General features: G+C 42.3%; 2 protein-coding genes across 2 annotated transcripts in view; one reads left to right on the forward strand and one right to left on the reverse strand.

Annotated features, from left to right (window-relative positions):
- The window catches only part of rnf123 (ring finger protein 123), a 394,669-nt gene that overhangs the window by 59,867 nt on the left and 318,817 nt on the right, over nt 1–15,985 (reverse strand). The window lies entirely within an intron of this gene.
- On the forward strand, nt 13,047–15,745 carry amigo3 (adhesion molecule with Ig-like domain 3). Its single transcript, XM_080184620.1, has one exon. The coding sequence runs from the start codon at nt 13,604–13,606 to the stop codon at nt 15,113–15,115; it is 1,512 nt and encodes a 503-aa protein (XP_080040746.1). The 5' UTR covers nt 13,047–13,603; the 3' UTR covers nt 15,116–15,745.

Raw genomic sequence — 15,985 nt, forward strand, 5'->3', positions numbered from 1 at the left:
TGCCTCACAGCGCCAGGGACCTGGGTTTAATTCCAACATTGGGTGACTGCATGGAGTTTGCATATTCTCCCCATATCTGAGTAGGTTTCTCAGGGTTTCCTCCCACAGTCCAAAGATATGCAGATTAGGTGGACTGGCCATGGTAAATTGTCCCTTAGTGTTCCAAGATGTATATATTAGGGCTATTAGTGAGATAAATAGGTGGGGTTACAGGGATAGGGCTTGGGTAAGATGCTCTGTCAGGGTAGGTGCAGCTTCTCGTGGGCCAAATGGCCTCCTTCTGCACTGTAGGGATTCTATGGAAAATATTCTTTTGAAATACATAACTGAATTTGCTTCCACCAACCTCTCTCTCAAGTCATGCATTCTAGATCCTAACCGCTCACTGTGTAGACGGGTTTTTCCTCATGTTGCTTTTGGTTCTTTTGCAAATCATCTTAAAGTGTCATCTGGTTCCTAACCTTTCCACCAACAGTAACCACTTCTTCCACCTACACTGTCCAGACTCCTCAATGTTACGAACATCATCATCCTAGCATCCTAGAATCCCTACAGTGCAGGAGGTCATTCAGCCCATCGGCAACAATCCCACCCAGTCCCCATCCCTGTAACCCCATATATTTACCCTGCTAATTCCCCTAATCTACACATATTGGGACACTAAGGGACAAATTACCATGGCCAATCCGCCTAACCTGCACATCTTTGGACTGTGGGAGGAAACTGGAGTACCTGGAGGAAACCTACTCAGACACAGGGAAAAGTGGAACCTCGACATAGACAATCACCCAAGGCTGGAATTGAACCCAGGTCCCTGGTGCTGTGAGGCAGTACTGCTAACCACTGTGCCACCGTGTTGCACCAAATATCATCTCAAATTTGTTCTCAAAGGAGAACAACCTGTAATCTATCCACTTAACTGACCTCCCACATTGCAAGGAACATTGTAAATCTTTCCTGCACCCTCTCTAAAGTTTTCATATCCTTCTGAAAGCGTGGTCCCCAGTTTTGACCACAAGTACCCCAGTTGAATCCCAAACAGTGTTTTACAAACATTTGATTGAATGAAAATAACAGGCAAATAACACTGCATAAAGATTGGATAACATTTCAGGTCCAACCCTTGAAGTTCACCAACTTTTGTTTTTACTCCTTGATTTTCACTAGCCTAACTGTGATGATTGTATGGAAATATGAAAACAAGGATTCATTTTCCAATTTACTATTACCATAATTCACTGGACATTGCTGATAAGAGAACTCAAAACAACACCATGTTGACAGCTCTTCAGGAGATCCAAGTTTGGATTCATTTGATGATAAATTAGAAACTTCCCATGACCTGAAGAATAAGAATGATGGAGCGTGAATGGAATCCTAGATCTGCAAAATGGTGCAAATCTATTAAACAAAGTCAGTCTTCACCTAGTTTTTCATCTGCTGGCTTAGTCTGAACAATGGATGAAAATGGGCTCGAGTAAAGGATTGTATCTTCTGAGGTGTTTGGTTAGATCCATGCTGAGGGAATATGACACTGGGTCCCAAGAGTAAAACATGATGAAATAAATTTTGTTCTAGTCATTTCTGACACAGTGGCTAAAAGGATGGTCAGCACACAAAGGAGCTAATCATTGCTCCCAGCATACAGAGCAATTTCTATATCCCACAACAATAGTGACAGATACATTCCTATTGTATAGGCACATTTGGCCTATTTGGCTGTGTTGTTTAAGTACAATAATAAAGAACTCTGCGCTAATCCACTACATTTTATCTCTGTAATTTCATCTATATGTGAAACAAAAACTAGTCATTGTTTCTTTTTTCTTTCTTTTCACTTGCATGATTTTCCTATGAAAGGACCAGAATTTAAACATTTAGAATTTACACAGTATGGAGTGTTAATAGCAAATAATTCCACCGATTGAAAAAAAACAATCATTTTGACAACAGGTTATAAATCCTTTCCTGCAACTCCATGGCCCAGGTCTTCCAGTCTCAGGATTGTTGAAGACTGGATGTACCCACTGTCCAAGATATGCTATGGAATTCCTTGGCAGTCCTAATGCCGTCACTCCGTGGGAATTGAAGTTTGAACTTCCAATGGGGAATTCTCCTGCTCTCCTGGACTCTCCAAAACAGTCTCCAACTCCGAGTGATTTAGATACTTTGAATTTACTTACCTGGATAGTTACTTAGGGAATGTTAGACAGAAAAATTATAGGCTTACCCTCTCAACCTACCCTCTCAACCTACCCCTTGGACCCTGACTCCCACCCACAACCTGACGAGACATCACCACCCGATTTCCCCCCCATCACCCAAACCAACCACTCCACCTTAAGCCTTCAACCACCTAGCCACTGTGTTACCTTACCCACTTACTTTACACCCCCACCCCCCTTATCTCACCTACTCTATCCCTTACCACATAACTTACTTACCCTTCTTCTTACCTATTTAGCTTACCCATTCCTTACCTTCTCTCCATAGCTTTGGGTTATTGAAACTCATTGGTTACCAGAATAAGCTGCTAGTGCTGCAAAAGGAGCATGGCTTCGGCTGCTCTCTCCAAAGTTTCCTGCGTTGAGTTAGTTTGGAAGGATCCTCTTTAGGAAGATTGCCCAGAAAAAAATCAGAGGAAGCTAAGTGGATTTTTTTTGGTCTGATCAGGGTGGGACACAGAGGTTCTGATCCTTATCAGAAGATGTGGACCACACATTACCATGTATTAACCTGCTGACACTGCATTTCCACCCTTGTTCAGAGTCAAAAAAAAACTCTACAACATTTAAAAATGGGAAAAGCTTTTTGCTTTTCCATTTTTGACTGAATTCAATCTAACTTATTAACCTCTACCTATAATTTCATTCCTATTTGATACCAGATTTTTTTTGGTCATTTGGTAATTGTACATGAAGAAACAAATCACTAAGAACTTCTGAACCAAGCTACTGAAAAATTTCACCATGTGGAAAGAAGGAAAGACTTTCACTTACATAGCATCTTCACAACTTCAGAAAATCCCGAAGTGCTTTACTGTTGCAGTGTAGGAAACATGCAGTCAATTTGTGAATGAACAGCACTGTGATAACGACCAAAGAATCTGTTTCAGTGATGTTGGTTGAGGAAAAGGAGAAATTATTTTCTCCCCTTCAGAAGTGTCATGGGACCTTTAACATTTACCTTAGAGGGCAAACAGAGTTTCTGCTTAACATCTCATTCCTCAGTACTACTCTATAGTGTCAGCCTTGATTATATACTTACACATCAGGAGCAGGATTTGAATCCGTAATCTTTGACTCAGAGATAAGTGATACCACTGAGCCAGGCTGCCACCCAGAATGTCTCTGTTTGTCCATATGTACCCTCCATACCATAAAGATGTGTTTCACTAATCTAAGCCCAATGAGTGTACGAGTAGTCACAGTGCCAGGGAGCCAGGTTCAATTCTAGCCTTGGGTGACTATGTAGCGTTTGCATGTTCTCCCAGTGTCTGAGGATTTTCTCTGGATGCTCCAGTTTCCTCCCATGGTCCAAAGATGTGCAGATTAGGTGGATTGACTACAATAAATTTTCCCTTAGTGTCCCAGGATATGTACGTTAAGTGGATTAGCCATAAAAATGTGTGGGGTTACATGGAGAAGGTTGGAGCAAAGGCCTGGGTACGATACTCTGTCAAAGAGTTGGTGGGCTGAATGGCCTTCATCTGCACTGTAGGTGTTCGACGATTCTGGATTCAAAGAGATATGGTTAGGATCCCAAAACATGGGCAGCATGTGCAGAGTTTGGCCAGTTAAAATCATACTGCTTTCCATTATAGATGCTGAAACAATGTTTCCCCTTGTGACAGAGACTAGAACTAGGGGACACAATTTGAAACGCAGATGAAAACAAACTTCTTCTCTTCAAAGGTTGTGAATCTTTAGGCCTCTCTTCATCTAAGAGCTGCAAAGACAGGGCCAATGAATATTTTAAAAGCAGATGTAGACAGGTTTGTGACTGACGAACTGGGAAGGGTCATCCTGACAAAATGTTGGTTCTATTCTCTCTCCACAGATGTTTTCAGACTGCTGAGATTTTCCAGCATTTTGTGTTTTTGTTTCAGATTCCAACATCTGCAGTATTTTGCTTTTATATTAGACAGTCAAAGGTTATCTAGGGTAGGAAAAATTGGAACTGAGGCCACAATTAGATCAACCATGATCTTACTGAATGGTGGAGTAAACTTGAGGGCCTACTCCTGCTCCAATTCATTCATTTGGTAACTTCTTGATAGGTGTTCACTGAGGACGATATTACCAATTATATAATTGGCTGCATAGTTACCTGGAGTTGAGTGGGAAGAAAATTAGTCTTCAGTGACAAGTCTATTTCACTGTTTTCCACGAGTAAATCAGGCTTGGGTTGCCAAACATTAATAGTGTCTTCAAATACCACACATGTGCCCAGCTCAGATGTTAGTTTACAAAGTCATAAAGTCACCAGTGATACAGCCTGCAACTCTTTGTCCCTTTTTATCTTTAACAAACTACAGGCCAGTCAGCCTAATGCTAGTGGTGAGGAAAATGTTCTATACAATAACCCAGAGGAAAATATTCTAGACAATAACCCAGAATAAAATGAATTGGCATTTGGAAAAATATGGGATGATAAATAAAAGTCAGCACAGATTTGTTGAAGGCAAATTGTACTTGGTTAATCTGAATGAGTTTATTGATGAGTCATTGGGTAGAGGGATTTTCGAAAGAAATCTGACAAAGTATCACATAATAGATTTCCTGGCACTGTTAAAGCCCATGGGATTAAAGGAGCAATGGAATCATACGTACAACATAGACTAAGGGACAGAAAGCAGAGAATAGGAGGAACGATTGTTTCTCAGATAGAGGAAAATACACATTTCTGCTTCCCCATCGTTGGTATTAGGACCAGTGCTCTCTTTGTTAGGTATTCTGAACCTGAGTATACAGGTTTCAAAGTTTTCAGGTGATATGAAATCTGGAAATGCAGAAACAATGAAATGGATAATAACAGTTTTTAGGAAGACACAGACTGGTGAAATGGACAAACACATATCACCAAACATACAGTGATATGTTTTATTGGAGGAATGAGAAGAAGCAACATAAACAAAATAGTACAATTTACATGGATGCAGGAAATGAGGCACAAATCTTTGACGATGGCAGGATAAGTTGAGAAGGCTGTTAAAAAGTGTATGGGATCCTTGGCTTCATTAATAGAAGTTATGCTAACCTTTATAAAATGTTGGTTCGGCCTCAACTCAGCTGTAATCTTCAATTCTGGACACCAGACTTTAGAGGAGATGCAGAAGAGATTCACCAGAGAAGTACCAGAGAGGTTATTGCAGAAGGTAAGGGGGCATGGAGTTGGGGGTAGGGTGTTAGCGTGGATAGAGGATTGGTTGTCAAATAGGAGGCAGAGAGTGGGGGTTAATGGGTGCTATTCGGATTGGCGGTTGGTGACTAGTGGAGTGCCCCAGGGGTCGGTGCTGGGGCCTCAGCTATTTACCATTTATATAGATGATCTGGAGGAGGGAACCGAGTGTATGGTGTCGAAATTTGCTGATGACACCAAGATTGGGGGAATGGCAAATTGTGCGGAGGGTGTGGAGAGTCTGCAGAAGAATCTAGATAGGCTGGGCGAATGGACCAGGAACTGGCAAATGGAATTTAATGTTGGCAAGTGCAAGGTAGTCCACTTTGGTAGGAATAATGGTAGGAAGGCCTATTACTTGCGTGGCGAAAAACTGCAGCAGGCGGCGGTGCAGAGGGACCTCGGGGTCCTTGTGCATGAGTCGCAAAAACCCAGCCTGCAGGTGCAGCAGGTGGTCAGGAAGGCTAATGGGATGCTGGCCTTCATAGCGAGGGGGATTGAATATAAAAGTAGGGAGGTCTTGCTGCAGCTGTATAGGGCATTGGTGAGGCCGCAGCTGGAGTACTGTGTGCAGTTTTGGTCGCCGCACTTACGCAAGGATATTTTGGCCTTGGAGGGAGTGCAAAGGAGGTTTACTAGGCTGATACCGGAGTTGAGGGGGTTGAGCTATGAGGAGACGCTGAATAAACTAGGCTTGTACTCGTTAGAGTTTAGAAGAATGAGGGGAGATCTCATTGAGACGTATAAGGTGATGAATGGGATGGATAGGATAGAGGTGGAGAGACTCTTCCCGCTCAGAAAGGACAGTAGGACTAGGGGGCACAGCCTCAAGATAAAGGGGGGGCGGTTTAGAACGTAGTTGAGGAGGAACTTCTTCACTCAAAGGGTGGTGAATCTCTGGAATTCTCTACCCGTTGAAGTGGTGGAGGCTGCCTCGCGAAATATTTTTAAGACGCGGGTTGATGGGTTTTTGATAAGCGAGGGGATTAAGGGTTATGGGGAGAGGGCGGGAATGTGGAACTGAGCCACGACAGATCAGCCATGATCTTATTGAATGGCGGGGCAGGCTCGAAGGGCTAGATGGCCTACTCCTGCTCCTATTTCTTATGTTCTTATGTACCAGGAATGAGGTGGAGAGAATTACTTTGATCATGTCAATAAGGTGAAGACATTTCCAGCTGAAGAGGCAGGAACTGGAGGATGTAAACTGACTGACAAAAGAACCAGAGGTCAAATGGAAACATTTTTATACACAGTGAGTTGTTGTGACCTGAAATGATGCTGGAAACAGATTCAAAATGATTTTATAAAGGGAATTGGATAAATACATGAAGGGGAACATAAGAGAGGGCTGTGAGGAAAGAGCAAGTGAGTGAATTGGCCAACTTTATCATGGTGGTCTCCTTCTGCACTATATCATTCAATGTGTTTTGGGCACATAATTATAAAGGCAGGTTGCATAAAACTTGTTTTAAATTCCTTTGAGATTTGACAACTGAGCTGATTAAATAAGGTATTTAACATACTAAAGAAATTCAATAAGACAGAAAGAAAGGAACTATTTCCTCTAGAAATTTAGAATGAGGTTTTACAATGTAAGCCACTCAGGAGTAAAATCAAGAATTACTTTCTCACATAAAGGGGAGCTAAAGTCTGCAATTCTCTTCCCAAAAATGTTGAGATGGGAGTCAACTGGAAGAGTCCAGTCCGAGATTGATATTTTTTACTGGGTAAATTTAACAAGGGTTATGGAATAAAGATGGGTAAATGGAGCTGAGGTACAGATTAGGCATGATGTACTTGAATAGCAGAACAGCACTGAAGGGCTGAATGACCTAATCCTATATTCTCAATATCTCTACTACCATTGACACCATCAATTATCCTCCAAGCTTTTTTCAAACATCTACCATGGCAGTCAATCTACCTGGTACCACTCTCTCCTGGGTCTGGGGCACGATGGTATTACACATCGTCCAGTAGTTCCTCTTCAATTGTTTGTATAGTGTACTGACCTTTCCCACCTCAAAGTCCTTACTCTCACCTTTTATTTCTCTGTACTGCTCAATTCTCATCCAAACCCTCTTAAATCTAACCCTGCTCCGTTTTAGCTTGGATGTGGTACACCTACCTCCCTCCCCCTTATATCACTCAATAAGTCAGCCATGGCTTAGTGGAAGTATAATTGCCTGAAACAGAAGGTTATTGGTTTAAACTCATAATCTAAGCTGGCACTCCACTGTACCACTGAGTGCTGCATTGTTGAAGGCACCAATTTATATTCCTCAACCAACAATACCAAAACAGATTACCTGCTCATTTTCAGATTGCTGAAAATCTGGGATCTTGTGAGATCTTGCTGTGCATGATCTGAGCTGTCTTTCCTACATTTTGATAGTGACTACACTTCAGAAAATGCTTCATTGCTTGTCCTGTACTTTTTGGTGTGCCAAAGTCATGAAAGAAGTTATACAAATGTAAGTTGCTTTTCCACATTCACTGTGAAGTTTCTGAGATTCTGATGTGATTCTAGCGTCACCAGGAAAACAATTTGCATTGAATTAATTTTCTTTTGCCAAATAGCTACTGCAGGACAATTTGCCAGCAATAGCCAAACAGCTGTTAGAAACTACTACAGATGGTGTGCTGTGGGACAAGGCAAGGGAACCTTGGACTTCAAAACAAGCTTCCAATATAGTATAAATCTCAAATGACGTTTGCAGTGTACCAAAGACAACAATAGTTATTTATGAATCATTGGTAGCTAAGCTGTCAGTGTTGAGGCAATAAGCTGAGACTGCTTCAATCCGCCAGACCTCAGAAGATACAGAGAGTTTTGGAGCAGCCAACAATAGTTGGCAAAGATGAGCAACACCAGCCAAAAGAAGAAGCCTCAATCATGTGACTAGATTTAATTATAGTTAAAGGTAAACTGAACCCACCATTCGAATAAATGGAGCTGACAATTGTAATCCGAATTAGACACATAAACATGGTAAATTTTCCAACGTGTATTTATAATTATGGTTTCCCTTTTAGGGTCAATTTTATGCACTTTATGCTTGGAAAACAGTGTCTTGCCTACAGGTGATACTTGCCTACAGGTGTGTGACACACCGGTCACATGCCAGGGTCTCCAGTCTCTCCAGAATGAACTCTAGTTCAGTGGGCATTAAACACAAGATGGTGTCTCTGGGTGGGTTTGCTGCTCCTTTAACTCCCAATTGTAAAACACAATCTACCATTCATGCCATGCAATATCTACAGAAACCAGTAACAAGATGTAGGAAGGTGGTTTAGGGTGTGGGCGATGACATGGCTGTCAGTGGAAGGAGTCTTGGTAATGTATATGATGTTGGATGGAGAAAGTAGAATCATAGCAGCACGATAGCACAGTGGTTAGCACTGCTGCTTCACAGCTCCAGGGACCTGGGCTCGATTCTCTGGCTCGGGTCACTGTCTGTGTGGAGTTTGCACATTCTCCTCATGTCTGTGTGGGTTTCCTCTGGGTGCTCCGGATTCCTCCCACAATCCAAAGATGTGCAGGTCAGGTTGATTGGCCATGCTAAAATTGCCCCTTAGTGTCCTGGGATGTGTAGGTTAGAGGGATTAATGTGTTAGAGGGTAAATGTGTAGGGATATGGGGGTAGGGCCTGGGTGGGATTATGGTCAGTGCTGACTCGATGGGCCGCAGGGCCTCTTTCTGCACTGTAGGGTTCTACGATTCTATGAAGAAAGTGAACTTGGGGTTAATAATAACACCAAGATTCAGCACCCCTATAAAATTCTTATTCCTCCAGATTGTAATCTTAAATAGGTACTGAACAACCTGTGCAACAGCTGTGGAATCAATTATAAATATCAAAGCAAACAAATGGAAGATTAATTTGTGAAGAAACATATGCCTTCTGTTAACTATTATCAGAAACCTGTATCAATAGCCAAGTGAGAACTGCTGGGTAACTAAGTGAAAGGAGAGTCACCACATAGAATGAATGGCCTCCTTCTGCTCCTTTTCACACCATCAAGCCTGTCCCAGATATTTCAAACAGTCACTCCCGTGCTCTTTCCCCAGAGCTCTGTTATCTGTTCCTTTTCCAGTAAGTATCCAATTTCCTCTTAAATATTACAATTAGAATTTGTTTCCATTACACTTTCAGGCAGTGCATTACAGACCATCATTATTTGCTAAGTAAATAATCTCCTCCCTGGTTCTTTTAGATCCACAAGGGAAGAGATGGAGTGATTGATTGGTTCTGGCTATGTAGAAAGTTCAACATCTCTGCCTCAATCTTCTTAAATTCAGCAACTTAATATGTACAGAATCATAAATGAGTAGATCTGTGGACCCAAACGCACATGCGCCGTTTGACCTATTGCTCCCTGGAGCATATTGTAACTTCTACTGGTTTAATTATCATTTGTACAACTATTAAAACTCTACACCGAGTCTCATCTGATTATCCAGCTGTTAAGAATGCTACCTAGTGTAGCACTGAATTATACAGACCATAAGAATTCCCCGACTCAGTCTGCAGTTTCAGATGGGTTTGCATTTGGGGTTACTTTGGCATTGGGATTCTTGGATGGCAGGGACAGACAGTAGAAATGAGCCTTCCTAATCAGCATGTGGGAAATCATGCTGCAATGCATGAATGTATGCTGTTATGGCAGCAAGTTTCCTACAGTTGAATATCCTGTTTGCACTGGACTCACCCAGAAAGCCCTTTGGTTGAAGGACTGGAGGGTGGATAGTATCTGTGGCATTGACTATCAACCAGAGCCAGCTTCTTCAGGAAATATGCAAAAATTAAAAGGATCAAAAAAAAACTAGTATCCTATATAAAATAAAACTAAGTGCTGGAAATATGAAATGTCATATTCAACGTGAAACGTTAACTCTGTGTTTCTCTCTACAGATGCTGCCAGACATGCTGAATATTTCCAGCATTTCATTTTAGTTCATATTTCTAACATCTGCAGCATTTTGCTTTTATATTACCCTGCCTGCCCTTGTTGAAGTGCTATTCAATTCCTCTGTCTCTTTTGAATGTCATTGAGAAACTTGCCAACTATTGAGCAGGCACCACACAGACAATGGAAGTCACGCCAGGTTTCACATTACAGAGTATACTGAATATTCACTGTTGATACAAAATACTTTGACAGCAAGTGCTTATAAATATCTTTTTAATCTATGAGCCAAAATTCAACTGGAAATTACGCAGCACTGCTATACTGAATAAAGCAACCACAATAATACTCAGAAACCACCAGAACAGGAGGCAAATTTACTCTATCTCTGAACAGGGAGAGGAATCATTTTATATTGATCAGTTTTCAATACAAATTACTGTGAAAATCAACTCAAGCCACCATCCGGGAGCTCAGGTTCCTATTTTGTCATTGTCCAAGAACACTGTTCCTTCGTGATGTCCCAGCTTGCTATAACAGCTCTGCAAAAAGGTTGTGGGTTGGGAACTCACATCATGGCTTTTAAAGTCTTATCCTGCTATTGACTTCAATCAGTGTTTGGGCATAAAACGATTGAGATAAAAGCTGGCCAGATAAGTAGAGAGAAGGAACAAACAAACAAACAAACAATCTGAAGGGTAAATGACTATCAGATACTAAGATTCTCTTTTATAAGGCTCCCATTGCCTAGCTAACTTGTAGGGTACAATTCCAAACATGTTTTATTTAATTAGATCAAGGGAGGTTTATGCCTTTGCAGTTATCCTGATAAGTTCACATCAGCCTTTGAAGGGCAGTTGTTGTATTTCTGAACTCCATCCAGAAACAACAAAGACCAGAATTTTCCATTTTCTTGAGATCTGTATGAATAGAGGCTTGAGCAATGTATTCGTACACAGCCCATTGTGTACCCAAACAGATTGATTGGCAGCAGAGCTGTGTTGGGAAAGGACTCGTTGATGGAAAACCTAACCCCACAGCCCTTTGTGTTGATATATGCATGTTCCTTGGCATTACAAACTGAATTCCCAAGTGTTACTATATACATGCTGCATGTGAAAATATTGAATTTTTATGTGTTCAGGGACAACCCAAAATGTTTTACAGCCAACGTAACACTTCTGAATTGCAACCACTGTTGCAGTGAAGGAAACATGGCAGTTTGCATACAGCAAGGTCCCACAAACAGTGATATGATGATGACCCTACAGAATCTGTTTATTATGCTTTTTGAGATGTAAGTATTGCCAAAGGCACTGAAGAGAAATATCCTGCTCTTCTTCCAAATAATGTAATTGGACCATTAACATATTCTGAGAGACAGACATGTAGCATTCTCTCAGCACTGGCAGCAAGTCTCAGTAGTGAGAATTGAACCCATGACCAATGGACATAGAGACAAGAGCCACAATTGATACATTGCGACAAAGTATTAGCTGAAAAACAGTTCCAATCATCTTTTAGCTGTTCTTTTACACAATCAAAGTGCAAACTCAGCAGCACAGCATGATAAACACATCAACGGCATTGCTGAGCAGATGCTGCACCTGCCACAGTGGAACCTGTAGATACTATAAAGATACTAAAACAAGTCTCCAAAGGAGAGCAGAAACTATCTGATGCAATTTTGTTAAAAAACAGAAAGAGGCAAAAAGTGACATCATTACTCTTGGTGACCCAAGGTCAAGTAGAATCATTCGTACTGAGACTAGCTGAGTTGCTCCTGAAGAGAACTAGTATACATCAGTCTGAATGGCCTCCGTCTGTACTGCAACTATCCTATGATTCAATACTGCTTCTGGGTCCAAAAACATCACTGTGATCATAAACATGTGTAGTGTAACATGAGGTGCAATGTATTACGAACAAAAAAAAAGGGCAGGAGGGGCTAGCAAATGAGTGCTCCAATTTGGGGAAACAAGGGAAAAGGGGTCAACACCTACAAAAAATTAAACCTCTAATTTTAACCCTACAGAGCAGGTAACAGATATTTTTCTACAAGGAGTGAGCAAGAGATCAGAAATCACTGGGCTATTATCATACAGACACAAAATGAAGATAGATACCTGAGAACAGTTTGTTCACCTAGCATCTCTCTGGGAGGCCTGCACCGTGCACTGAGAATGTTCGAGAATAGCACCTCATTCAGAGAGTCACACCTAATCCTTGAGCAGACTATAGTGAGAGGCAGTCCGATCACGGTCTCTGAACAGTGCAAGTTAACTCCCTAATCCTGTCCTAAAACACTAAGCTTGCTTCCACTCCTTACAGCAAGTAGTAGCCCCTAATTCAATGCCCTCGTGAGGTCAGTTCCCTTTGTATTTTCACTCAGAGAACTAGTCTCTATCTGAATATGTTCAACGTCAGACTTAGACTTGTCCCTGTACCCTTGTAAAATTTATGCTTTGGCAGTGGAGCTAGCTGCTGTCTTTGACTCCACTATTGCCTCAGAGAAACAAGCACAGATAACAGTTCAGACAGTTCAACTCCACCCACTAGTGGTGAATGGAAGCTGCACAATACTGCAACAGAAACCTTCTAAAACAGTGAATGGGGCAGCCAATCAGAAACACGCCATGAACAGGCCCTGCCCACCCCTGTGAGCCTCCCATCCACTCCAGTTTAAATAGACATTGAGAGAGATCAATTATACACAGGCTGTGGGGCAGCACGGAGCTTTCTGCTTCATCACGAGTCTACAGCAGAAAGTTATGCATCGCCGTGTGCTGAGGTGCATCAATCGGCATTAAAGGATTTGTCCAGACAAAAACAAGTAACTGAAGCAGTGGCACCAGGGACAAGAAGCTTTGCTCATTCACTTTGTGTTGATGACCTGTGTAACTTCATCTGCTTAGAGTTCACAAGAAAGAGTGTTTAATACTCTTGATAACATTGTGCATAGATGAGAAGTCCTGAGTTATCAGCAACACCAATTCTACCGAGAGGAACGACAGCCACTATGCTGAAGGAAAATCTTAGTTGTAAGTACTTTCATTAAAGACAAGTACTGCAGGCAAGTAACCTATGTGAATTAATTCTGGGACATTATGCCATCAGCTATAATGCCTCTGACTAAACTTGCCTGAAAACAGCAGCCCTGCAGTATGTGGTTTGTTGCGCCGTTCAGAGTTCATGGTTAAATGTTAAGATTGCTGAGAAATGAAAGTGACTGTTTAACTCCTAGCAAACCTCACTGCAGTGTCTCCAAGTGGAGCACCAGGATTAGACCATGAGTATTTCTGGAATGGTAACACTGGTCCTGTGGTTACTGGTGACAGAGTTGCTTTTATCAGAGTCATTCACAAAGGGAGCAGGAGACAGCCTCCATGTTTGTCCTGCAGTGTGCATCTGCGCCTCGGATCTGCTGAGCTGTGTCAGTCGGAGCCTGTCCCTGGTGCCTCCTGGACTCCCCACCACTGCAACTAGCCTGGACCTCAGTCACAACAACCTGCACCAGCTGCAGGATAACTGGCTGGCACAGCTGCCCCGACTGGGTACAGTCAGAGTTAGCCATAATCGCATCCGCCACATTTCTGCAGGGGCCTTCCACAATGCCTCCCAGCTCATGCACTTGGACCTGTCCTCCAATAGGCTTCACTCAGTAGAGAATCACTTCTTTCAAGAGTTGAACAACCTGCAAGAGCTGCTACTTTACAACAATCAAATAGCACGAGTAGACAGTGCAGCCCTGCTCAGACTCAGCAATGTACAGAAGATATACCTCAGCTGGAACCTGTTGACTGATTTCCCATTCGATGCCTTACAGGAGGGCAGTCTGCCTCAACTCAAGATAATGGATATCTCCTCCAACAGGTTGTCCTCCATCCCCATTGACATGGTGATTGCGTTGCCTCAGACAATTAAAAATGGCCTCTACATGCACAACAATCCTTTCATGTGTGACTGTACTCTGTACAGAATGTTCCTGCACTGGGAGAAGAGTGGGTTTAATTCTGTTCATGACTTCCGAGAGGAGCACACCTGCCTGGCCCACAGACAACCCAAGGCCACGCTACGCTTTCTGAAGTACCGCCACATGTTTGAAAACTGTACTTCAGCTTACAGCCTGATCGGAATAGTAGATGCTAGCTTCAAGGGGGTGGTTGGGGAATCACTCCTGATCAGCTGCAACACCAGCTTGCAGGACGAGCAGACAACCTATCTGTGGATTTCACCAAGCAAGGAGTTGATCACATACACTAAGAGTGCCAATGAAACATTCAAACTCTACTCTAATGGAAGCTTGGAGATCCGCAAGGCTCAAAAAGAGCATTCTGGTGTCTACACATGCATGGCAACCAACAAGCGACTGATGCGTAATGAGTCCCGTGAGGTCAATGTGACAGTGCATTATGAAAAGTATGATGCTGAGGGCTTCAACACTGGACTCACCACGCTCCTTGGCTGTGTGGTGAGTCTGGTCTTGGTACTCATGTATTTGTACCTGACTCCATGCCGCTGCTGGTGTCGGCCAGCACAAACTCCCTCTCTGCCAAATGAATGCAGTGCCCAGTCTTCCATCCTGACCGCCACCCCACCTTGCAATGACGACACTGGCCGTAAGGTCAGCAGTGGCAAACATGTGGTGTTCTTGGAGCCGGTAAAGGACTGCCAGAATGGCAAAATTCGGCTTGCCGTCAGCGAGGAGTTCCCAGAGATCAAAAACCCCAAAATCCTGCAGCTGAAGTCTGACTCAGATTCTACCAGCTCCATCTTTTCAGATGCTTCAATTACGCACTAGGTTCATCAGGTGAAAGGGCATCCAGTGCTTCAAGTTGGAAAACTTGTCTAAACACAACAGATGTGTTCCTGAGTAATCCAACATACTGACTGAGAGCCAAAGGCCCAGTGAAAGCAATGGAGGGATATTTTGCACTCAATCTTTACATCAAAGACCGGAATGTACTGTTGTCAGTTTATAAGTAATTCTGCTCCATGGGCCATTTAGTGGAAAATCAATACCCTACACTGGGGAAGTGCAGGTATCTGCACTATGTTAATTATAGCTCTTTGCACACATCACATGTGCTTAGTTTGGATTTTCCCTTTCATCCTGATGCCTTGCATTCGGCACAGACTTTTTCCCAGGAAATCACAGGAGCAGCAATAGGTAAAGACATGGATGGGTGAGGATGGGAGTGGACCATGGGTTTTTAACCTGCCTCTAAACTGGCAAGTGGTTTGAAGAATATGCATTCTACTTCAAATATATTGTGTCCTGATACGTATGTACAATATTGTATCTTAACAAAACACTATCAGATGCATTTCATGTTTGCTGCAATGATGTAATCTTTATTGGGATCAGATTTATAATAAATGATTCTGTTCATTTCTAACCCAGTATATTTCATGTGCCAAGTGCATAGGCATAAAACAGTGAGGGAAGGGAAATACTGAATCACCTTATTTTGCTACAGAAACTTTAACTAAAAATTATTTACTTACTACTTTAAAACTAAATATTACAGCAACTAGAATCTGCTCCTGTTATACAGTCAGTCATAGTGGTTTACAGCGTGGAAACAGGCCCTTCCGCCCAACTTGTCCATGCCGACCTTTTTTTTAAAAACTTCTAAGCTAATCCCAATTGCCCGCATTTGGCCCATAT

This window comes from Carcharhinus amblyrhynchos, chromosome 3, assembly GCF_965287045.1.
Source record: "Carcharhinus amblyrhynchos chromosome 3, sCarAmb.v2.hapA, whole genome shotgun sequence".
In the NCBI taxonomy this organism is placed as follows: Eukaryota; Metazoa; Chordata; class Chondrichthyes; order Carcharhiniformes; family Carcharhinidae; genus Carcharhinus; species Carcharhinus amblyrhynchos.